This window comes from Pelobates fuscus, chromosome 5 (genome assembly GCF_036172605.1).
Source record: "Pelobates fuscus isolate aPelFus1 chromosome 5, aPelFus1.pri, whole genome shotgun sequence".
Lineage (NCBI taxonomy): Eukaryota > Metazoa > Chordata > Amphibia > Anura > Pelobatidae > Pelobates > Pelobates fuscus.
Window position 1 is genome coordinate 192,830,603 of NC_086321.1, and position 20,462 is coordinate 192,851,064.

General features: G+C 41.4%; 1 protein-coding gene across 4 annotated transcripts; it reads left to right on the plus strand.

The window, feature by feature from the left end:
- Positions 1-1,956: 1,956 nt before the first annotated feature.
- EFS (embryonal Fyn-associated substrate) lies at positions 1,957-19,911 on the plus strand. 4 transcript variants are annotated; one of them, XM_063454893.1, is made up of 8 exons: positions 1,957-2,142; positions 2,684-2,787; positions 6,373-6,475; positions 14,514-14,807; positions 14,900-15,016; positions 15,413-16,396; positions 17,169-17,249; positions 19,222-19,911. In XM_063454893.1, exons 3-8 carry the CDS (start codon positions 6,380-6,382, stop codon positions 19,639-19,641), a joined length of 1,992 nt encoding a protein of 663 aa, XP_063310963.1. In that variant the 5' UTR covers positions 1,957-2,142; positions 2,684-2,787; positions 6,373-6,379; the 3' UTR covers positions 19,642-19,911. The 4 variants fall into 4 exon arrangements, with proteins under 4 accessions (XP_063310963.1, XP_063310961.1, XP_063310964.1 ...); XM_063454891.1 differs by having other exon boundaries at positions 1,958-2,142; positions 14,514-14,819; XM_063454894.1 differs by lacking the exon at positions 6,373-6,475 and having other exon boundaries at positions 1,960-2,142; positions 14,514-14,819.
- Positions 19,912-20,462: the final 551 nt, after the last annotated feature.

Sequence of the window (20,462 nt, forward strand, 5' to 3'; positions counted from 1 at the left end):
ATATAACACTGTGCTTTTGTTTTTTGTTCACAATTTAGGCAATCATAATTAAGTTACATTTTAACACTATTGGTCAGAAAAGGATTGAGATCACAGGGCCCTATGCAGATTACCATTTGCTCTCCCCCCTCTGCCCCCATCATTGTTTAATTGGGATGGTACCATAGGGATCAAGCAAATTCATGGTTCCAGGCCCCATGTTTAACAACTGGGCCATCACTGCTTAGGGTCACTTTATGGTTAATCCTGGGAAACTCAAATATTACAAGATAAGTATGTCAGTTTCCCAAATTACATTGATTCAATGCATCTCTATGAGGTGATGCTGATTGGCGCAGTACAGTGTTTAGCTGCACATGCGCAATAGCCTTCCAATGTTTTCCTATGGGAAAGCACTGGATTGGCTGAAATTTAAACACATTTTTACTGTGATTGGAGAGGCCAGTCACCTAAATAGTTAGTTTAACACCGTAGTGTTAATTTAAAACCCTATTATACATTAAAATTATAGGTAGTCTTAGGCAGTGCTTTTGGAATAATTGTAATTAAAAATTGTAAATCTTGTAACAGTAATTAAATCTATTTTATTGAAGCATGCCCTCAGCAAGCCTCAGATATACCACCATAGTTAGTTGGAATGTTTTCAAAACAGTGCTGTCATAATGGCGCATGTAGCAAGCTGAGAGCAGGATTATTACAGCGCCACTCATGATGGTGGCATTTTTTATGTTTTTTCTTCAGCAAAACTGCACTCATGGGGCAGAGCCTATTTGAAAATGATGGGATTTACAGTCATTCTAGTGTAGAGGAGAGATAGGGTAATATCTCTGTAGCTGTTTTTAATGAATTATAGATTACAGTGCGGAGTACATAGCTCTACTAAATGCCGCACCTTTTAAGTTTTGCTATAATGTCGAGCAGCATTTAAAAAAAAAAAAAAAAAAAAAACAAGTAATTTAATAGAGGTGGTAAACTGCGGAAGGACTTTTCGTAGAACACTGTATGTAAAAATAAAAAGACTAAAAAAATTTGTGGTATTTTAATAGCGTTAGTAAATTGTGGAATGGAGGACTAAATTTTTCATAGAACACTGTGTATGTAAAAATGACATTACTTTTTTGTAATTTTTTTAAATATATTTTTGGTAATATTACAAAAAAATCTTTTTTTTTTTTTTTTTTTTTTAAACCATTCATTTACAGTACACTCCTATTCAATCTGTGTAGCCAAGGACATGTATTTGACAGTTTCTGAGTATGTAATGGGGGATGGATCAGAGAGGACAGAGGCCCCCCTGTGTGTGGATGCAGAGAGAGGGGGTGGCTGGTTCTGACTGTCCCTACAAACAAAAGTCCTTCTGTTCCCACGCAAATAAAATTCATAATAACATATTCATAAAAGACAGCAGCATGGAAGGAGTTAAGGAGTGGTGCTAGTCTCTCTGTATAGTGTAATGACAGCTCTGCGTGTCTCACTAACACAGAGTACATTAACCCCTTATTCACTGTGCTCACATTAAATGGGAATAGGGCTAGTCACAGTGTCTCAAGGACCTTCTGACAATGAAAGGGTGAATGCCCAACATGGCAGGTTACCATTACTTGGTAGTGGCGGGATGTATTTATTTACCATGTACTTATTTTTTAAATGCAAAGGTAACAGCACGTGGGTGCTAATAAGGGCTGGGCAAAGTGTTATTTACACCCCCCTGTGAAAAAACAACAATATATGAAAGGAACCACTAGCCCTGTAAACCAGGCAGCATGGGGTTAATAATTACAGTACAGTGTGTAAAAGGGCTGATTGTTATGGGAGCAGCAGTAATCAAATTGTGCAGATCTGGGCAGCAGATAATGAGTTAATCACTGTTTGCAGTGCCCCCCCCACCCAGCTTTCCCCCCAGACAGTCTCCACCCAGCATGGCTTTCCTACAATTGGACGGGTGGGACACCCAGCTCCTATTTCTCTCCTCTACCTTCTCTCCTTCTCCACCAGCTCCTCCCTCCACCATTCCCTTCCTCCTCTCTCCCCCACCTTTGTGTTCTCTCCTTCCCCTTTCTCTCCTCCCCTTCTCTCTGGCTGTAGTCTGGAGGACAGGACGGGATCCGAGGTGACACAGGACTTCTGAACTCTCTCATTGGGGTGAGATACCCACTCTCCTTAGTGTCCACTGGCACTTTCTCTCTATCCTCCACCCCTCTTTAGGGGCCCTTTATCACTCTTCCCCAGTAGACTTAGACAGGTTTTTGCCCAAGGGTTTCTAAAAAGGTAGATCCCCAGCTGATGTACAACTTCAACTCCCAAGATCCTTTTCCAAACGGTAGGCTGGCAAAGCAGCATGAAAATTACATTATTATAGTTCTAGAACGGCTGCGTTTATATATATATACACACCTTTTATTCACACTAGTTCTTAGCCATGACCTGTTCTACCAGTCATCCCCATGTTGCTTTCCTTACCTTACTGCCTTTAATCTCTCATTCTGTAAAATTTATGAATTATTTGCAGATACATTTGTTAATTTTTTTTCCATGACAGTGTTTTCTGATTGTCTAAGGAAGTAATTTCATGGTCACCTGTCCCTGTGTTTTTCTTCTGTGTGTTTGTTTTGCCACTCTGTCATTGTTACATTAGTGTTACTTTTCACAATGTGCTGTTTATGATTTCTGTATTTTGCTATAGCCTTCTAGGTGCCAGGGTGTGCAAATTCACATTGGCTACTCTCTATCTCACTGTTCCTCCCTCCTCCATGGCATGTGAGTGACGGCAAAGAGGACGCAATGCCAGTAAGTGACTACTGTTTGTTTGCATGTTTATACTGTGCCATTTCGTGTAAATGCATACCACACAATTCATAACAATTGATCCCCTATTCACTCTGTGTCCTTCCTCACTGCCTTATCTCTTGACATTGAGCTGTTAAATTGTGTAGTTGGTAATTAAAGTGCTCAAACTGGGCAAGGTGAGTGTTAAGTCTAGAATTTAAAACGTAGGCCATACTATTCATAATTAGAAAAATTACTGAGTTGAATAATTTTTACCACTTGTTTTTATGGCCTAATTTTAGAAATTCGTTTCACATTTTAGTTGATAAAATCCAATGTGTCTGTATATTTTTCTCAAACTGCATCACCCAGTTTACATGAATGAATCTGACATGATGCTTTGATTTGATGATTTGGCTCAACTGAACAAAAAAAAAGATTAGCCATGGCAAATGAATAATAATATTTCCAATACATTGGCAAGCACTTACAGCTCCTGTTCATTATTTCAACAAACTCATGTTATGGTTGCTAATAGCAGCATCATGGTTAATATTGCATATTATCTGCCACCATTTTATAATGCTTTACCACATAACAATAGAAGACAGTCAGATGGAGCCTCCTTAGATAGGTTTATTTCTTTGCTAGTGCTGGCCATTCAGCTGGCTGAGTAAGATGGGGAATGTAGTTCATAACAGCTGCAGCGTCGAAGGTTAGGAATGACTGTTATGGGATCTGTGCTATGTGGCATGCGTTTTCAATTCAGCACAATTCATAGTTTAGAGAATGTGTATAGAGTTTCTGTCAGCATGTAAATGAGGCTCATCATAACTGCAGTGTATATTAATAGATGAAAGGCCCCAGATCTCACTTTACACATTTCAAGTCACGCACCAGTTTTAGTTTTTGTGCATGTGGCATCCATTTTAATGCATGCCAGGAATTCCTGCAGAACTGCACCTGCCTCCTGCTACTTATTGTCTCTAGGGGCATTTCAAATACTGTATGATATGGTATTCGAAATCCTCTCATTGAGGTGGATAGTCTTAGGCACTCCACATGCTTCCCTCTGTGACACACCACAATATACCATTAGCAGGCGACAAAAGTGTACAATTAGCAGATTTAGGGTATTCCCCAGACTACACACTTTTTCAGCCAGCAGCAGAGTGGTTGTTGCCTGTTCAGCTCTGTCTACACATGTCCATTACTTCCTGTTCTATTATAGCAGACTCTCAAGATGGAAATTATATTTTCTTGGCCTTATTTCTGCGTGGATGGCAGAGTAAAATACAATTGTGTGTGGTGCGTAAATCAAAGAAGTGTTGACTTAAAAATATTGGCTTTGTCTACAAACGTGTGGAGTACCAATATAGCATCTTTCATTATGGTGTATTTTTACAGAGTAGAGTTGTGCAGTATAACCTATAATTTATTGCCACTTCCTTTGAGCAGAGGAGGGCATTTTTTTGTACCTACTGCATCTGAATGGAAACTGGAATGATGATGGCTTAGTCCCATGACTCACAATCAGAATATAACTGGCTGAGAATGATGGAAATACAGTCCAAATGATCTTGAGTGTATTTACCTTTTTAACCCCTTGTTCTCCCCATCCTTTATAACCACAGCAGTGACACTCAGAACTAAGCAAAATTGCAGTGTTGCTCAACATTCTAAAGGTAGCGTTATGAGTGCTTACCCGTCAGTAGTGCTGAAATATGATTGATGAATTTGTGGTGAATAGACCTGATTAGGCGTTTGTACTGCTGGCTTTAAGGTATGGGAGGTTTATGTGTTATTTATTAGAGGACTGAATTAGTGCAGTAGTTACGTGAGTATAATAAATGTACTAATGGTGGTGAAAGTGTTGTGGTTCAGGGCAATTAGAAGGAAAAACATTAGTGCATTAGCGGTAGAGACACATAAACACTTTACAATACCATTGGTGAATGAGCATATTAGAGCAATGGGCATTAGTACACTTGTACAGATAAAACCAGGAGTTGTGTTGGTATACAGGACAGTCCACCATGTGATATAGTCTATGGCACAGTAGATTTAGGGCCATTTTTCAGGTTGCACAGTGGATAAAACTTGATGAGAATGGTAACATGATTGATGTCTAAGCAGGTTAATGCAGGAAGTATAACTACTTCCCCAAAACAGGGTACCGTATATTTGAGTGAGATGAAGTTGGAGAGAGGTGCAGAAGATATCGTGTAGCACAGTGGTGCCCAAAAGGTGATGTTTTAAACTACAGCTTCCCTAATGCTTTGTCATTTTAAAGGCATTCTAAAGACATGCATAGCATCATGGGAGTTGTAGTTCTGCAATATCTCGGGATCTACCTTTTGTGCACCCCTGCTGTAGCACATTAGGTGGAAGAGAAGGCCATAGTGTTTTTGACAATGTTATTTACTGTTTATTTAGATTACTTGATTTATAAAATATTCCATGGATCGAGGATGGCCCATGTGTAGCCCTCCAGTTTGAACACCACACACCTTTTCTTATGTGATGATTTCTCAGCATAATGGGACTTGTAGGCAGATATTTTCTCTGCATACAGTTAAACAGATTTGTACTGTGCACACTGACAAACTGCTCCCTGTCTCTTTATTCTGTTTCAGGGATGATGTCACCGCCACATGTTCTGCTCTCTTAAGGGGACAAGTATTTTCTGCATAATGGGAGAGAGACAGGGCAGGGTGAGGAGAATGCTTTTTATAAGCTTCCCTAAAGACATAGTTTCACCTCAGAGACAAAGAAATGGAGATGCAGTAAAAGGCCTGCTTGTGTATAGTCATATATAATCGGGAATTTCAAGAGAACATCAGAGCTTTGTTTGCCTCGGCATCTTTTTCCAGCCACAGATATCTAAGGATTTTGATGATGATGTGCATTTTTTTGGTTGACAGGTATTTCTGTTGGATTAAAATTAACTAGTCTAAGACATCTCCCTCTGATAACTCAGGATTCATTGGCCTGACTGTCTGTTTTGTGATGTTTTTAGTTTTAGTACCTGTCTGGGATTTGTGATATCTCTCCATTGATGTGAGCTTTTCTGGCTTGTAGTGTATATCACAATTTGAGTGTATCCCAATTGGTGGTGTTTCTTTGTTTGGTTATTAGGTTTGTAGTGTTTGTTCCTGGATTGTACTGTTTGCTCTTTTAAATTTAGGTGATAAATGTCACTGAACAGAAATCTATTTTGATTGTTAATTGTCTATTTGTTTTAGAAAAGGGTTTGCTGGTACCATCCTGTTTATAAAGGCCCCTCTCTGAGAGTTGTCACTAAACCTTTATATGTAAATGTCCCAGGGTGAATGCACTTCCCTCCTGCTGTTTTAGGTTCTTTGCGTGGAGGTGCCAGACTGTATGAAATACTCTGAATGCAGTTGTTTATCCCTATGGCATTGCGAGGCTGGGAGTATAATGTAACATGATGTTACTGTTTATAAAGGTCCCTGCCTGGTTAAAATACTTTTATTTATTTTTCTAATGTAAAGGTCAATCCCAATTGCTTTTAACTACTGGGTTTTGTCTGGCACAAAATTTGCTCCACTTGCTCTTTCAGTGAATCTCCATTGTTTTAAACAGGCTATTCATGAGGCAGGCTACTGCCCACAGACAATTGGTTACTGTAGCAGTGCCTTATTCAGTGCAAAGGGAGACCCCCTCTGACACTGGAAGAGTACTGAAGGTGTGAAGTTGATTATTTTCTTATTGTAAATTATAATTTTAAAGGGTCACTTTAAACACATGTGGCAATTAAGGAATGTGCCAGTAAGATAATTCATGTGCATCATTTGGTGTATTGAAAAATATGTGTATGAATCTCTAAACAAATATTATTTTGCTGGAGTTTAATGTAACATATATGTTTTGCTTAGAATTGAATTCAAGGAATGCAGAAAACCAAGTATTATTTTTAAAAGGAATCCTTTAATTTGCAAACAAAAAAAAACAAGTTTGCCATTGTTTATTACTTGCATGGAATCCAGCCCACTTTGTGACCTTGTGCTAAAATATGTGAAAGCTTTCAGGAAGTTTATCTGATATTCCTGCCTGACTGTTTACAATTCACAGTGCACATCAAAGGTGAGAGACTGAAGGCAGGACTTACTTGTCAATAGTAGCTGGTATGCTATTCTTGTGCAAAATCAGAGTCCACAGAGAAATCGTAAACATGTAGGGATTATATGATTATGTGTGGGGACTATTAACTAAACAGTGAGATGTATTGGGGGACTTCATCTGGGAACATTGAATTGGAGTTCCACTCAGTATGGGGCTAACAGACAGGTCTGTTTCTTCCTTTGTTCATGTGCCACGTGGATATGCTATAATTTACTCAAAATAAGCCCAGACTTGAGAGAAGATATGATTGTAGGTTCGGGGCACTGTTGAACTGCGTGGCCGGATTTGATTCATCCTCTATAATTAGTAGGATTCGACCAACTGCTGTGTTGGTCTGTGCTCATTTCAGGTTATTTTTTGATAGTAGTTTGAACATGATGTATGCGCAGGTTTCAGCTCCTGTCAAAGCAGGTCACTCTTACCTTAGGGCTCTAAGAGAGTTGTTTTCAATGAGTGCTGCACAGATCCATGGTATAGTTCTTCTGTTCTTGCTTATGGAAATCCAGTGCAGACATCTTCCAGTGGGTAATACACTGTTTTTGTATTCCTGTCTGTGAGTTGATTATTCTAAAAGATATTTGCCTGTGCCACCAGACTAAACATGTTACTTTGTGAGTGTGAATGTAAATTAAGGGATGTGGTTATCCCTGTCCTTAATTGTTGTTCATCCCTAGATTTAGCAGTATATTACAAAGTCAGATTGGTGCTCCAGTTTTGGTTTCTGTGGTCAATAAATGTGTGATATCTCAGGACGGGGCCTGGCTGCTGAACTGACTGGTCGCATACACAGTGTGCTCCATGAGAGATACCCAATATAGGGCTTTAATCTTGAATTTACCTGAACAACCTCTACTATATCTAAGCGGGAGTCGAAAATCATACAATCCTGTTACACCCTGACTCTTTTTGGCTTCCTGACGAGCGACCCGGCGCCTCAAACACTATTGCTGCCTACCTGTGGGAGCGAGTGTGGGAGACACGGCCGATCTCCTGACTGGCTTATCTGCTGGAACACGTGCACGTCAGCAGGACTCCTGATTCTCCCCCCCCCCCCCCTCCTATTGGCGGAGGTTATCCAGGCCCCAGCATCCAGACTCTACTCACCTGTCACTGGTGGACCTGCGACTTAGCTCACAATCTTGCGGTGTAAATCTTGTCCCCTTACTGTAGCCAAAATGGCAGACGACACCTACCACACTACAAGGCCTGATGGAGACTACTTTGGTGCGACTAGATGCCATCTTCGTGGTCTTTTGTCACACGCTTGAGTAGAGGCAAAGAGAAGTAAGCCTACCACAACACTTACCTCCCAAAGCTAAGCGCAACGTGTTGGTCACTACGCATCGAACGAAACAGGGAAAAGGGTCTCAACCTCCTTCCACACTTCTGAGTCCCGCACGGTCCAAGACCCGCTCTTGCAATCCCAGGCTGAAACCCTTGCGGGAGATAATCCCATTGCCTCTCCCACACCCTCGTGGATGATTCAACACTGCTATCCTATAACCACGGCCTTCCGAGATCCTGCTCCCGGGACCAAGAGTATTTAGGGCAGTGGGAACTGCACACGGGCTGTTCAAGTGGCCTGGGGCCAGCAAAGGGGCCGAGCACGGACCTCTGGGACTCAGTCCAGATATGGGACACTTGTGGCAAGTGTTGGGGTTGGGTAAACCCAGAAACAAAAGCCTGAATGCATGTGGTACACGAAGCTACTTTGCCCCTATTATGCCCCATACCGTGTGCCCTACCTGTAATGGCCTGGCAATCCACCCACCAGTGATAAACCATAGCTGGGCAGTAACTATGCTCTCTGTTGATCAGTGGTTAAAACTATGCTCAAACCATATGTTAATAAAGCCTGATCCTTATAAGCTATCACCATTTCTAGCTAAATGATATTAGTTAACTGTCCTTATTAATTGTATTAGTTTTGTTTCCTATGCTTAATATATGCTTAGTTTAATTTTATGTAGCACCTTACTATGTCCTGATTGGAAGACTATCTCAGATCTAAGATTTGCTCTTATACCTACATAGGCACTACCCCTGTTGGATTAATTAAAGGATCACTATAGGGTCAGGAACACAAACATGTATTCCTGACCCTATAGTGTTAACACCACCATCTAGCCCCCCTGGGCCCCTCATGCCTCCATAAATATAGTAAAAATCTTACTGTATTCAAGCCTGAAGCTGTAAATCTGCATGCTGTTAGACTCAGAAAAACAAGCATGTCTGCTGACAGTGGTAGCCTGATCCAATCACAGTGCTTCCCCATAGGTTTGGCTGAGACTGACAAAGAGGCAGATCAGGGGCAGAGCCAGCATGATTCAAACACAGCCCTGGCCAATCAGCATCTCCTCATAGAGATGAATTGAATCAATGAATCTCTATGAGGAAAGTTCAGTGTCTGCATGCAGAGGGAGGAGATACTGAATCACAGGATGCTGTGCACAGTGATGCCCTGTGCTCTGCTGACAGCAGATCTGAGTGGATGGAGGCATATTATGCCTCCATCAAGTGTGAGGTCCCTCTGGTTCACTCTGAGTGACTGTAACTGGAGGTGTTCCTAGCTTTTAGAGAAAATACAGTGTTTACATGAGAAGGGCTGCAGGGAGCTATAGTTGTCACCTGAACAACCTCATTAAGCTGAAGTTGTTCAGGTGACTATAGTGTCCCTTTAAGCTATATTCTACTGCTCTGGATACATAGATAGAAACGAATGTCCAATGGAGCTCAAGTGGAACTACTACCCTCTAGTCACCTAAAGCGTCTGTTCTCTATTGCACAGTAAAAATAAAGAATGTAAAAAAATATGTGATATCTCTGGTCCATGGCCAAGGCTGTGTAAAACATTCTGTTTACAGTTTCTGTCTATAAACTGCACCTGCTGCTTATAAAGTGCTGCCCAGCAGTATGCAGAATCCACATGTTCCAAAAAGGAAATCAGTCAATTATTTGGACATCTCTTAGGGACCACCATGGTTGATTGATTTCCTTCTGTCAGCATATTGATTATAGAAGACGCTATACAGGCAGCACATTTCCCCTCACAGTTACAGCTGGTAGAAAAATAAAATTTTGGCAACTATATAATTATCTAATTTAGAATGCTCTAAAACATTCTGGCTACATGTGTTCTGAGACTCCTAAAAATATAATATGTTCCTGAATAGCACCTACAGTATTTAAACATAAATAGTCACTTGAACACTAACCAAAAAGTGTTGTTTTCGATGTTCTGTAATGGAGCTTTATCCATTTTTCAGGATACTCACCTCCTCTACAACCGTTCCTGCGCTGACACCAGCCCACCTTTGTGAGCGTGAATTGCCTCTCTTTGGGAAAGCTCTGGATTGCTTTACCAACGCCAGCTTTCAAAGCTAGTTTCGACCAGTGAGGAGAGGGTATGCAGGCAATACTGCAGACAGACATTGGCATAGAGTCTATACCGTTAGTCTATCTGCCAGGGAGGGGGAGCGTATTTTTTTTAAAGAATCAGTATGCCATAGTTATACATGTAACCTTAAACTGTGCGATGTTATCATCGGGGTTAAAGAGAAGGATGCAAATGTAAAACTGGGGAAAGCTTACGTAGATCAATCCGGAACATGGAATAGTAAGTCTAGTTACGTGCTGTCCATGATTGGAGGTAGACTAGTGCACCTTGGTATGACAGAAAAAACTTAGAAGAGTGTAGCCGGGCCTGTGCCCTTCAATCTGCCAGATAGTTAAAAAAAAAAAGGGGGGGGGGGATAAGCGTCTCAGTTGGAGACAAGGTGTATATCGACTGAACAATTACAGTAAACTTGGCCGCGTGAGAGGTGATGTTAGCCATTTGAGGGGCTAAGCATTAGATTCTAACAAGGTTTATGAACAGTAATAGTAAATTCCCTACACGTCAAGGTTTAGGCTCCTGTTATTAGCGAGGTTGCAAGTAGGGTTAGTGGTTACGATATGTTTCTTGCAGGGTATTATATCAGGGTCAGGTAGTGAGACCTATTACATGAGTAGCGTTCTACGGTGTTATACAGTGGTGTATTACCCCTAACCAAGGGGGCGACGGGGGGTGGGGGAGCGTTAGCGTGTTGGTACCTTTCCCAGGGCCTTGTCCCATCCCGTGCTTTTCACGGCTGGAGTTATATACTTAAACTGTAAACTTAGGATCAAGACAGAAAAGGAAAAACAGGAAAGAAACACAGAACGATCAGTCCCATAGTCCAGTGGCCTTTGCGCTGGCGAAAGTAAAATGCGGGAGGATGAAGAGATGTCCCATTCCCAGAAATGTCGGCCGAGTGACGCTGGTCCCTGTGATCACTCCGGCTGCTGTTGTCAAGTTTGGGTGTTCAACGGTGTCCTGTCTCGTGGGATGAACGGCATGCTGGTGGCTGGGTCCCCTATTTCGTGCTGTGACTCCGGTGGCAGGGTGACAGGTAAGTCCGGTAGGCCAAGATTTTTCAGGAGTGCTGGTGCCTCTTCGCTCGATGTTATCGTGTGAGTTAGTTCATTGTGAGGGATTAGCAGGGATCTTCGTGGTCCCCATCTGTAGGGCACTCCTTGGTTGCGCAGATGGCTTGTTAAGTGGGATAACGTCTTTCGCCACTGTAGCGTGGCCCTGGTAAGATCTTGGTAGAACGACAGCTGAGATGTTTCAAAGGTCAGGGGGGTTTTACCTCTGGTTGCCGCCAGGAGTTGTGCTTTATCGTGGGTGGAGGCGCATCGTAATATGACATCTCTGGTGGGCATGTTAGGCATCCTGGATGAGGTTGGGAGTCTGTATACGCCGTCCAGCCCGAATTTACGATTAACCGCCGGTGGTAAGATGGTGGTTAGGAGTCTACGGACGTAGTGCGGCAGTTCGGCGGCCTGAATTTCTGTAGGAATACCCCTTATTTTCACGTGATTTCGCCTGGCTCGGTCCTCCAGGGCGGACATTTTTACAGTTAGGCTGTGCTGTGAGGTTTGCAGTTGGTGCACGGCATCTTGAATGGTCTCTATGCCGGCTGTGAGGTGCGTGATGTCTTGCTCCGTGGTTTGGACGCGCTCTTTGACATTGTGCATGTCGGTTTTCAGGCGTCCCACATCCACAGCCAGTGTTTTTTGTATATCTTTGACCCAGTTTTGTAGGTCCTGTTTAGTGGCAAAATCAGTGTCTCCCATTGCTGCGGTCTTTGCCGGCATTGTGAGAGCTGAGTCAGTTTGGGTTGATGAGTGGGCCGGTGAGAGGGAGGGTGTGTGGGCCACGGTGGTGGCTTTGGGCAGTGCTGGCCTCTGGAGCAAGGTTCCGATGTCCTGTGCCATACCGGGGCCCATGTGAGCCTTCTGCGAGCGTTTCCCCATGGGTTCAGGGGTCTCCGGCCTGTATGGATCGAAGTCGCTTTCCGGATCGGAGTCACCCTGCAGGTACGTCCCACCGAGTAGCTGCTCGAGGCCGTGCAGGCTTGGCGCGTGGTAGGCCTTAGGCCTGCGTTTTGCACTCCCGGACTTCGGAGTGTACCTGAAAGGCATCTGCCGGTTTGGTATGTGGGCCTGGACACTGTTCCGACGTGCTCCGGTTCGGATGGCAGGTAGGTTCCGAGATTTCGGCGGATTTTAGATTACAAGGTGGGAGCCCGCTAGAATGGCGTCCGCTCCGTTTCAGGTCCCGGCCCCGCCCCCCCACGCTGAGTTTTTTTAAACACCTAACTGTAGTGAATTAAAATGCAAATTGTCGGATTCAGGAAAAAAAACCCAAAAAAGCGTTAATTTGGAAAAAATAAACAACTCAGCTGTAGTCAGAGCTTGTCTCTTTTTATCCTAAATTTAGCGATTTGACTTAATTCACTACAATTGTTTTACAGTCTAGTAGATAAAGGTTACTTTGGTCAGTAAATTTGCACCTAGTATCAATATAAAGGAAGTAAATTAAGGCATAAAGTCAGACCCCAGGGGTCCAGTGCCACAATGTAATCACTAAATGCTTTGAACTGCATGTTTGTGGGTCTGTCTTTCTCTATGTTTTGTGTGTCTCTCACTTTTTATCAATGTTTGTTTTTTAGTTTATGTCACATAAATTAACTCTTTGATGTGGAGTAGAACTCACAAACTTCAGAACTATAAACAGACTGTATTTGTTGGAACTGCATCTCTGTTTTCAGACCTGGGTGCCAGAATTTCCACAAAACATGTGCACACAAAATCCTGCAGGTGCACTCTTGTAACACAAATGATTTATTAAGGAACTCATCACAGAACAGCAGATTCTGGTTCTTTTCTTATGCAAAACAAAGTTTCCCCTAATGAGAGAACCAAAGGTTGCCAAAGTGTGTGGTTCTTTATGTAGCCGCAGCCTTTTTACGGGCCACATGTTATTAAAATCTCTGACTCAAGTGACAACTTAATGTACTGTAATATTATTATTATTGCCATTTATATAGCGCCAACAGATTCTGTAGCACTTTACAATATTATGAGAGGGGGGATTTAACTATAAATAGGACAATTACAAGAAAACTTACAGGAACGAAAGGTTGAAGAGGACCCTATTTCAAACAAGCTTACAGTCTATATGAGGTGGGGTATAAAACACAATAGGACAGGAAATAGCGAACAAATAAGGGGTGAGTGAACCTGGCTGGAGGAGAGAGTAGAGTGCTGTCCTTTAGGAGAGAGCAAGGGAGGTAGAGGTTACTCTGGGAGGCCATAAGCTTTCCTAAAGAGATGGGTTTTAAGGCACTTCTTAAACGATTGAAGACTAGGGGAAAGTCTGATGGAGTTAGGCAGGCTATTCTATAGGAAGGGAGCTGCCCGTGAGTTGGCCGTATGGGTGTGAGCAGTGGACAGGAGAACGTCACGGGCAGAGCGGAGAGACCGAGAAGGAGCATACCTATGGGTCTGTGAGGAGATATGAGGGGCTAGAATTGTTCAGTGCTTTATAGGTGTGGGTTAGCACTTTAAATTGACTCCTATAAGATACAGGAAGCCAATGTAAGGACTGACTGGAGTTGAAAATCAGTCTGGCGGCAGCATTCATTACAAACTGTAGCGGGACAATACGTCTTTTGGGAAGATAACTTATAATGTAGGGGTATAAAACATGGTCCTGTGCTCCATTCAAATCCGGATTAATACTCCTACCAAACTGGCTAGTAGTAACTTAAAGAAACACTCCTGTGTGGACAATTTAATTCTCAATTCATTTTATAAATAATGCATTAAAATGTGCACCATGAGGAAAATTCTCAAGTTCTATAACAACATCCCATTTACTTATAGGGGATGATTACTGGGCATCCGTTAGTATGCTGCTACACAAACAGACTCTCAGTAATTGTTATGTAAATCAATGGAGGAATACAAGTATTTTAATAGTGATGCTTACAGTCTTGTCATGCCTTCAAACAATGTATGAAATAACATTTGTAGGATCAACAACACATCACATCTCTCAGTTCCTTCTTCTACACCCTGTCGGTCAGGAATAATGGAAATCGCTGTGGTTTAGTTTTTATATATCTATAAAATCTGGAACACTGTTAGATTTACAAGTCTGCCACCGCAACTTCAGCAGTAGACATTGTGAGCTTTAAAGCCTAAATATTTTTGTTTTTGAATTGTATCTGCAGGCACAGCTGGCCCTGGCTCTGTATGATAATGCAGCAGAAGCTCCTGAAGAGCTTAGTTTCCGAAAAGGAGATGTGATATTGGTTCTAGAGCGAGATGCCCCTGCGCTAGGAGGATGGTGGCGATGTTCTTTAAGAGGACAACAGGGAATTGCCCCTGGGAACCGATTACGGCTTCTTCCAGAAACCTCCTCACAGGAAAACGAATACCAGGCTCCTCGTCTTCTAGGTGCCAGTGGAGATCTTAACAGTCAGGGTCAGGAGCCACAAATCAGTGTGGATACATCACAAGCTCAGGCAGGCACTGAGGTTAGGTATAGATATAAAGATATATTTGGGTCATATTAAGATGATGGTGAAGATATTCATATTTCCTTTTCTTTTCCTAGGTATATCAGGTTCCTTCCATAGCCCGTCTTTGCCTTTCCCCTACACATAACCAAGCTCAGGATGAAATTTACAACTCACCACGTCTGGTTGGAGTATCTACACAACAATTGACGGAGGTGAGGACACTTGGAAAATGTCAGCAGTCATACAAGACCAAATGCACAGTCTTCACAGACAGTTTAATCATGTTCCAGTCTACAGGTATTCTGTATAATAAAATAAAAGACATTTTAATGACCATCAACCCATATTGCAAATGTTCCTCCTGATCCTCCCACCACTTTTATGCCATCAACAGCTTGTGAATACCTATGTATTCCACTTGTGAGTAAAACTTCATGCACTATAGAATGCACAATCTGCCAGTATTGAATGTGCATATCTTTGTCATGGCCCAAATCTTACATAGTTCCATCTTCTGCTTTTTCCACTGGTAGCTGTCTTATACTTGCACACTGTAAGATTTTTACTTCACTATAAAAATTATGTTATGCTTTCCTGTTCTGCTACAGGTATATGACACACCTTCTGCACTGCAACGAGATGTTTTCTCAGCCTCTGAAATATATGACAGTCCAGCATTACGAGTGAAAGATGTGGCTGTGGTGCCCCCTGTGTCTGAAGAAATTCCAGAGGACATCTATGATGTACCTCCTGCATTACACTGCATTCCTCATGATGAGGATGATGAAGATGAAGGCGTTTACTCCCTACCTTCCAACCTAAAGCGGGTGTCAGGGCTGCAAAATTTGTACGAGGCTCCTGAAGATATCCTGAGTTCAGGCCATGTCCCAGAAACAGTAGAGCCAGTCAATACCCACAGACTTTCTATTTCCAGCACAGGCAGCACCCGTTCTGCAGATTCTGGAGAAAGTCGGGAGTCTAGCATACAATCTCTGCACAGCTTGGATACCCGTAATGATGGTAATTGTACAGTGGAGGGTTTGAGATTGCTGCACCAAGAACTGCAACGGACAGTGACACCTGTGAGTGATAAGGCGGAGGAAGGCTCAATAGACAGGTGCCAAGAACATCTGATATCAGCTCAGGGAATGGAAGCTCTGAAGGATTTTCTTGGCTTGGCGCAGGTTGTTCTTCTTCGATCCTGCCAGGCTTCAGACCCTGCTCTTCATCGGGAACTTTCTGGGCACCTAGAGCATTTGGAGCATGCTTTAAGGGAACTTGTGGATGGAGGCATGGAGGTGTCTTTGATTAAACTGGTACAGGAGCATAGCGGATGTATTGTTAAACTGGTTAGTGCTAATGCTGGCCTCCTTTTCCCACGTCCACGATTATCATCTAGTGAGAGTCTTTCTCGGCGCCCACTTCCAGCTCTACCCACTGCATCCCCTGCCCCTTTCCGTAAGGGCAGCATCCAGGATAGACCTCTGCCACCCCCACCAACTCTTATTTGTCCTGCAAGTGATCATGAAGAGAATGCTGACAGTGAATATGAAAGAATACAGTGCAGAGACAATCATTATGTTCATCTACAGGTAAAGAAACAATTCTTCATTCTTCACCTTTTTTACTGCCCGTGATACAGCTTTTTATTTTTAACATCTCCTTCATAAAAATAGTTAATCATTTTATTTTTGTGAATAAAAACAGAAAGGAATTCAGCGCTTATAAAATACTGATACAGTTCAAAAGGCAGCTTAATCACCAAATCTCTTTTGTCAGTTAAAAAATGAAAAAGGTAGGTGTAGCGCCTAAGGTGTCCTTGAAGGTATATGTAAAAAAAAAAGAAGAAACAGAACTAATAGTGTATTACATAAAAATTGATAGAAAAATATTTCTTTAAAAGTTCACTCACACTTTTCTAGAGCTTAGGTTCGGCTCCAACTTGAGCTGAACCTAAGATCCTAAAAAATGTGAGTGAACGATTTTTCTGCTTTTTCCTTCTCAGTCTACGTAATACACTATTACCGTAGTTCTTTTTTTTTGGTTATTTATTTTAACTTCCTTTTTTTTCAATTTATTTTTGTGTTGCCCATTTCATGCCCCCATATTGCATCACCTCAGTTGCTGCTACAACGTTCCTTGTTATTTCTTCCACATACTTCAAATGCTATACCAATGTTGCTCTTCCGTATTTTTTAATACAACTAATTTAAAGCGTCCTCTAGCCTATTACATCAGCGATTTTCCTTGATCTAGTAAGCATTTATTTTACCCTGTCACCATCCAGTGGTTTTACATAGCATCTGTCTTTGCATTCATTGTCCATTACCTAGTATTGTTATCTTGTGCATCTTATTTTTCTAGGGAACTGCTGCATCACAGACTGTACCAAAGCCCAGGGATAAACAGACAAACACAGTGCAGAAATGTTCACAGGAGAAAGAGGTGAGTGCAGCCGAGACTAGATCTAGGAGCAGGATCTACTAGACCAGGAAACACTAATCAATATTTAGTGATTTACTGAAATTAAAACTTGGTAGAATTATTTTTGGCAGTAATCACAGCTGTAAACTATTTTAATCTGTATTTTTTGACAACTAATTTTATCAAAATAACTTACGCCTTATTAGTTTGGATAGTGATAGTTAGTGAATAGCAATTATATCTTTCTACAGATTGTGAGTGGATTGAGGTCTGGACTTCAACTTAGCCAGTCTAAGACATTTAGGTTCTTGACTTTGTCATTGTAGTTTAGGTTTGTCTGGATATTATTTAGGGTCATTATCCAGCTGAAAGGTGAGCCTCTCAAGTGTATTGCAAACTGAAACAGGTTTTACTCTATAAATGACCTGTATTTTGCTTCATCCATCTTACCCTTAATCCATATAATTTCTAAAGTCTCTGGCAGTGCAAAGTATCCCTACAACACAATACCAACATGCTTAACCATGAAGAAGATGTTTTTTTCTCACCAGTCATCCATATGGCTGTCTAGGTTTGTTTGGCATCTAGGTTATAGTTGTCCCATAGGGAGGTTGGGGGGTGTTCTCCCATCTTATCTGGAGATTCTTCCAAGTCCTTCAGAGTCACCCTTGGCATCTCAGTGATTTCTCTGCCTACTGTCTTCCTTGCCAGGTTACTGAGTTATGTTAGATACCCTTCTAGAGGCACATTTGTGGTTGTGTAATACTCTTTGCATGTCTGTAATAACGCATTTACTGGTTCTGGTGAGGATATTCAAAGATGTATTTTATAATCCAAGCCTGATTGGTGACCATAATCTTAGACTTGTTTGCTTTCTTACTGGTGTTTATGATGTTTGATTAAGCCATGATCTGTCATGGACCTTTTGAGGAACAGGTGCATATATATTGTGATCATGTGACACTTTAATTGTATACAAAACTAAAGTGGGATAGACAAACGTTTTAGAATGATGACGGGGCCTCCAAAATATGGCAGCAAACAAAGATAAAGGCTCTGTTAGGAGCCGAAATGTTGCTGCTCTTCATCCATTAACCCCTTAAGGACACAACTTCTGGAATAAAAGGGAATCATGACGGAATAGTTCTGTCATGTGTCCTTAAGGGGTTAAACCTGCCTCTGCTCAGTGTTGTTTTATTTGTTTGCTATTTTAATTGCACACAGGCACAACTAATTGAAATATGAAATATATATATATATATATATATATATATATATATATATATATATATATATATATAATTTTTTTATAATTTTAAAGGCAGGTTTTTTTGCACCAACAAGTTTAATCCAACAAGTTAGTAAGGTTTATTAAATGAAAATTCAGAACACCAGAATCCTGATTCCCAGCATTGTGAAACCATTTGGCAATTTACCTGTGGTCCCGTGGGTGCCTACCGCCACCTCCTCTGTAGCCTGAAAAGTCCACTGAGCTAAGCCCTGTTGAGCACTGCACCCCCTAAGGACTCTATAGTTTACTTCAATTCCAAAATACAATTAATCTGCAAATGGCTATTAGTGTGGATGTAATGGTACAATATCAGTATACATCACTAGACTAGAAAGCAGGATTGACTAGTGCAATGCGTAGATCAAACAGTCCATGTTAACGTTTTGCCCAAGTTGATTTAGCTTTACAAGTGCTGAGGTAGGGTTCACCTAATTGTTATTACCTTATTCACCTATGATTGCATTATGGACATTTATTGGTTGAAAATGTTTGCACGGAAATATTTTAATTATAACAGTTAACTCTATTGCTACAGTGTAAATGTATGAACATTAAATTCCATGAAGATTTCCATAAAATTGCTCCCAGCATTAACACAATCAGACTTTAGTGGAACATATTGCTGTAAAAGTTAGGGGGACCAAAGCAGATTTACCATTGAATGAAAGCATTGACTTGCTAAACTGATTTTTTTCATTTCAGACAAACCCCAGCATAGAACCCTCGGAGGAAGATTTGCAGTTGTTGCGGTTTTATGCAACTCAAAGTAATGGCCACCTGCAGACTCTGCAATCCTGTGTTGGTGCCTTCCTAAACAGTGCAAGCTCACAGCCTCCCCGTGTGTTTGTGGGACATGGAAAGCAATTGGTGATTGCAGCCCACAAGCTTGTGTTTATCGGTGACACGCTCGGCAGGCTGCTAGGATGTGCTCAGCTGCAAACAAAACTAGCAGGGGAAGGAAGTGCACTATGCCAAGCACTTAAGGAAGTAGTTCTAGCAACAAAGGAGGCAGCAGCCCTGTATCCATCACCTGCGGCACTCAAAGCCATGGCAAGTAGCGTCTCAGCACTGTGTACCTGTGCACGAAGCTTTACAGACTTGTTGCAAAGTTTGGCTAGCTGAAGTCTGCAGAACAAAGCCAAGAATGTTGTATAGTTTGATGTATCATCCAGGTAATATAGCAAACAGCTTAATATCTCGGGGCTTATGGCTGTGTCTGACCAGAAATAGCAATCACCTGCCATCCTTAACACTTTACAGTCTTGTTTGTATATACCTTTTTATTTTTTGTATTTTCCGTTCATTTTGTTTTTTAAACAAATTATTTATTTTTTATGAGCATAAAAAAATGACTCTGCTGTGGTTTCAAAATAAATAGTTATAGGTAATGAATTTGATGAGATTTCTTGATACATATGTTCAGTATAGTAATGAAAGTTGGCTTATGTTCACAAAGTAAATGGATGCAGTATAAAAGAGAGGGTAGCCTTCCTTCAATATGCACTACATTTTCTCTTATACTAAACAGCATGTAATGACTGTTACAAACATATGCTTGAACACTCTGTAAGGTAGGTATTTTTCCCTCTGCCTGGATAACTGCAGATCCATGTTTTTCATTTTCTCCACTGTGTAATCTTCCCATAGTTCTCATTCAGTCATTTAGGGTTATTTGCTAAAGTGAGAAGCCAAGTTTCAAGTTTAAGTTTAAAATAGTAAAACTGGAAAAAAATATCTTACTCAGATATGCTTCCAGTTCTGCTTCTTCAGCCTTAAATTTGAGATTCACTTTAAATCCTCACTTTTTTTAATTGACCTACAGAGGTATCTTAGAATCCTCTATATCATAGCATCCTCTGTTTCTCTTAGAATACAATCATGCTTTTTCAACTTTCCCCATTTTTCAGCCATCCCCTATTATTGTCACTCCATATAACAATATA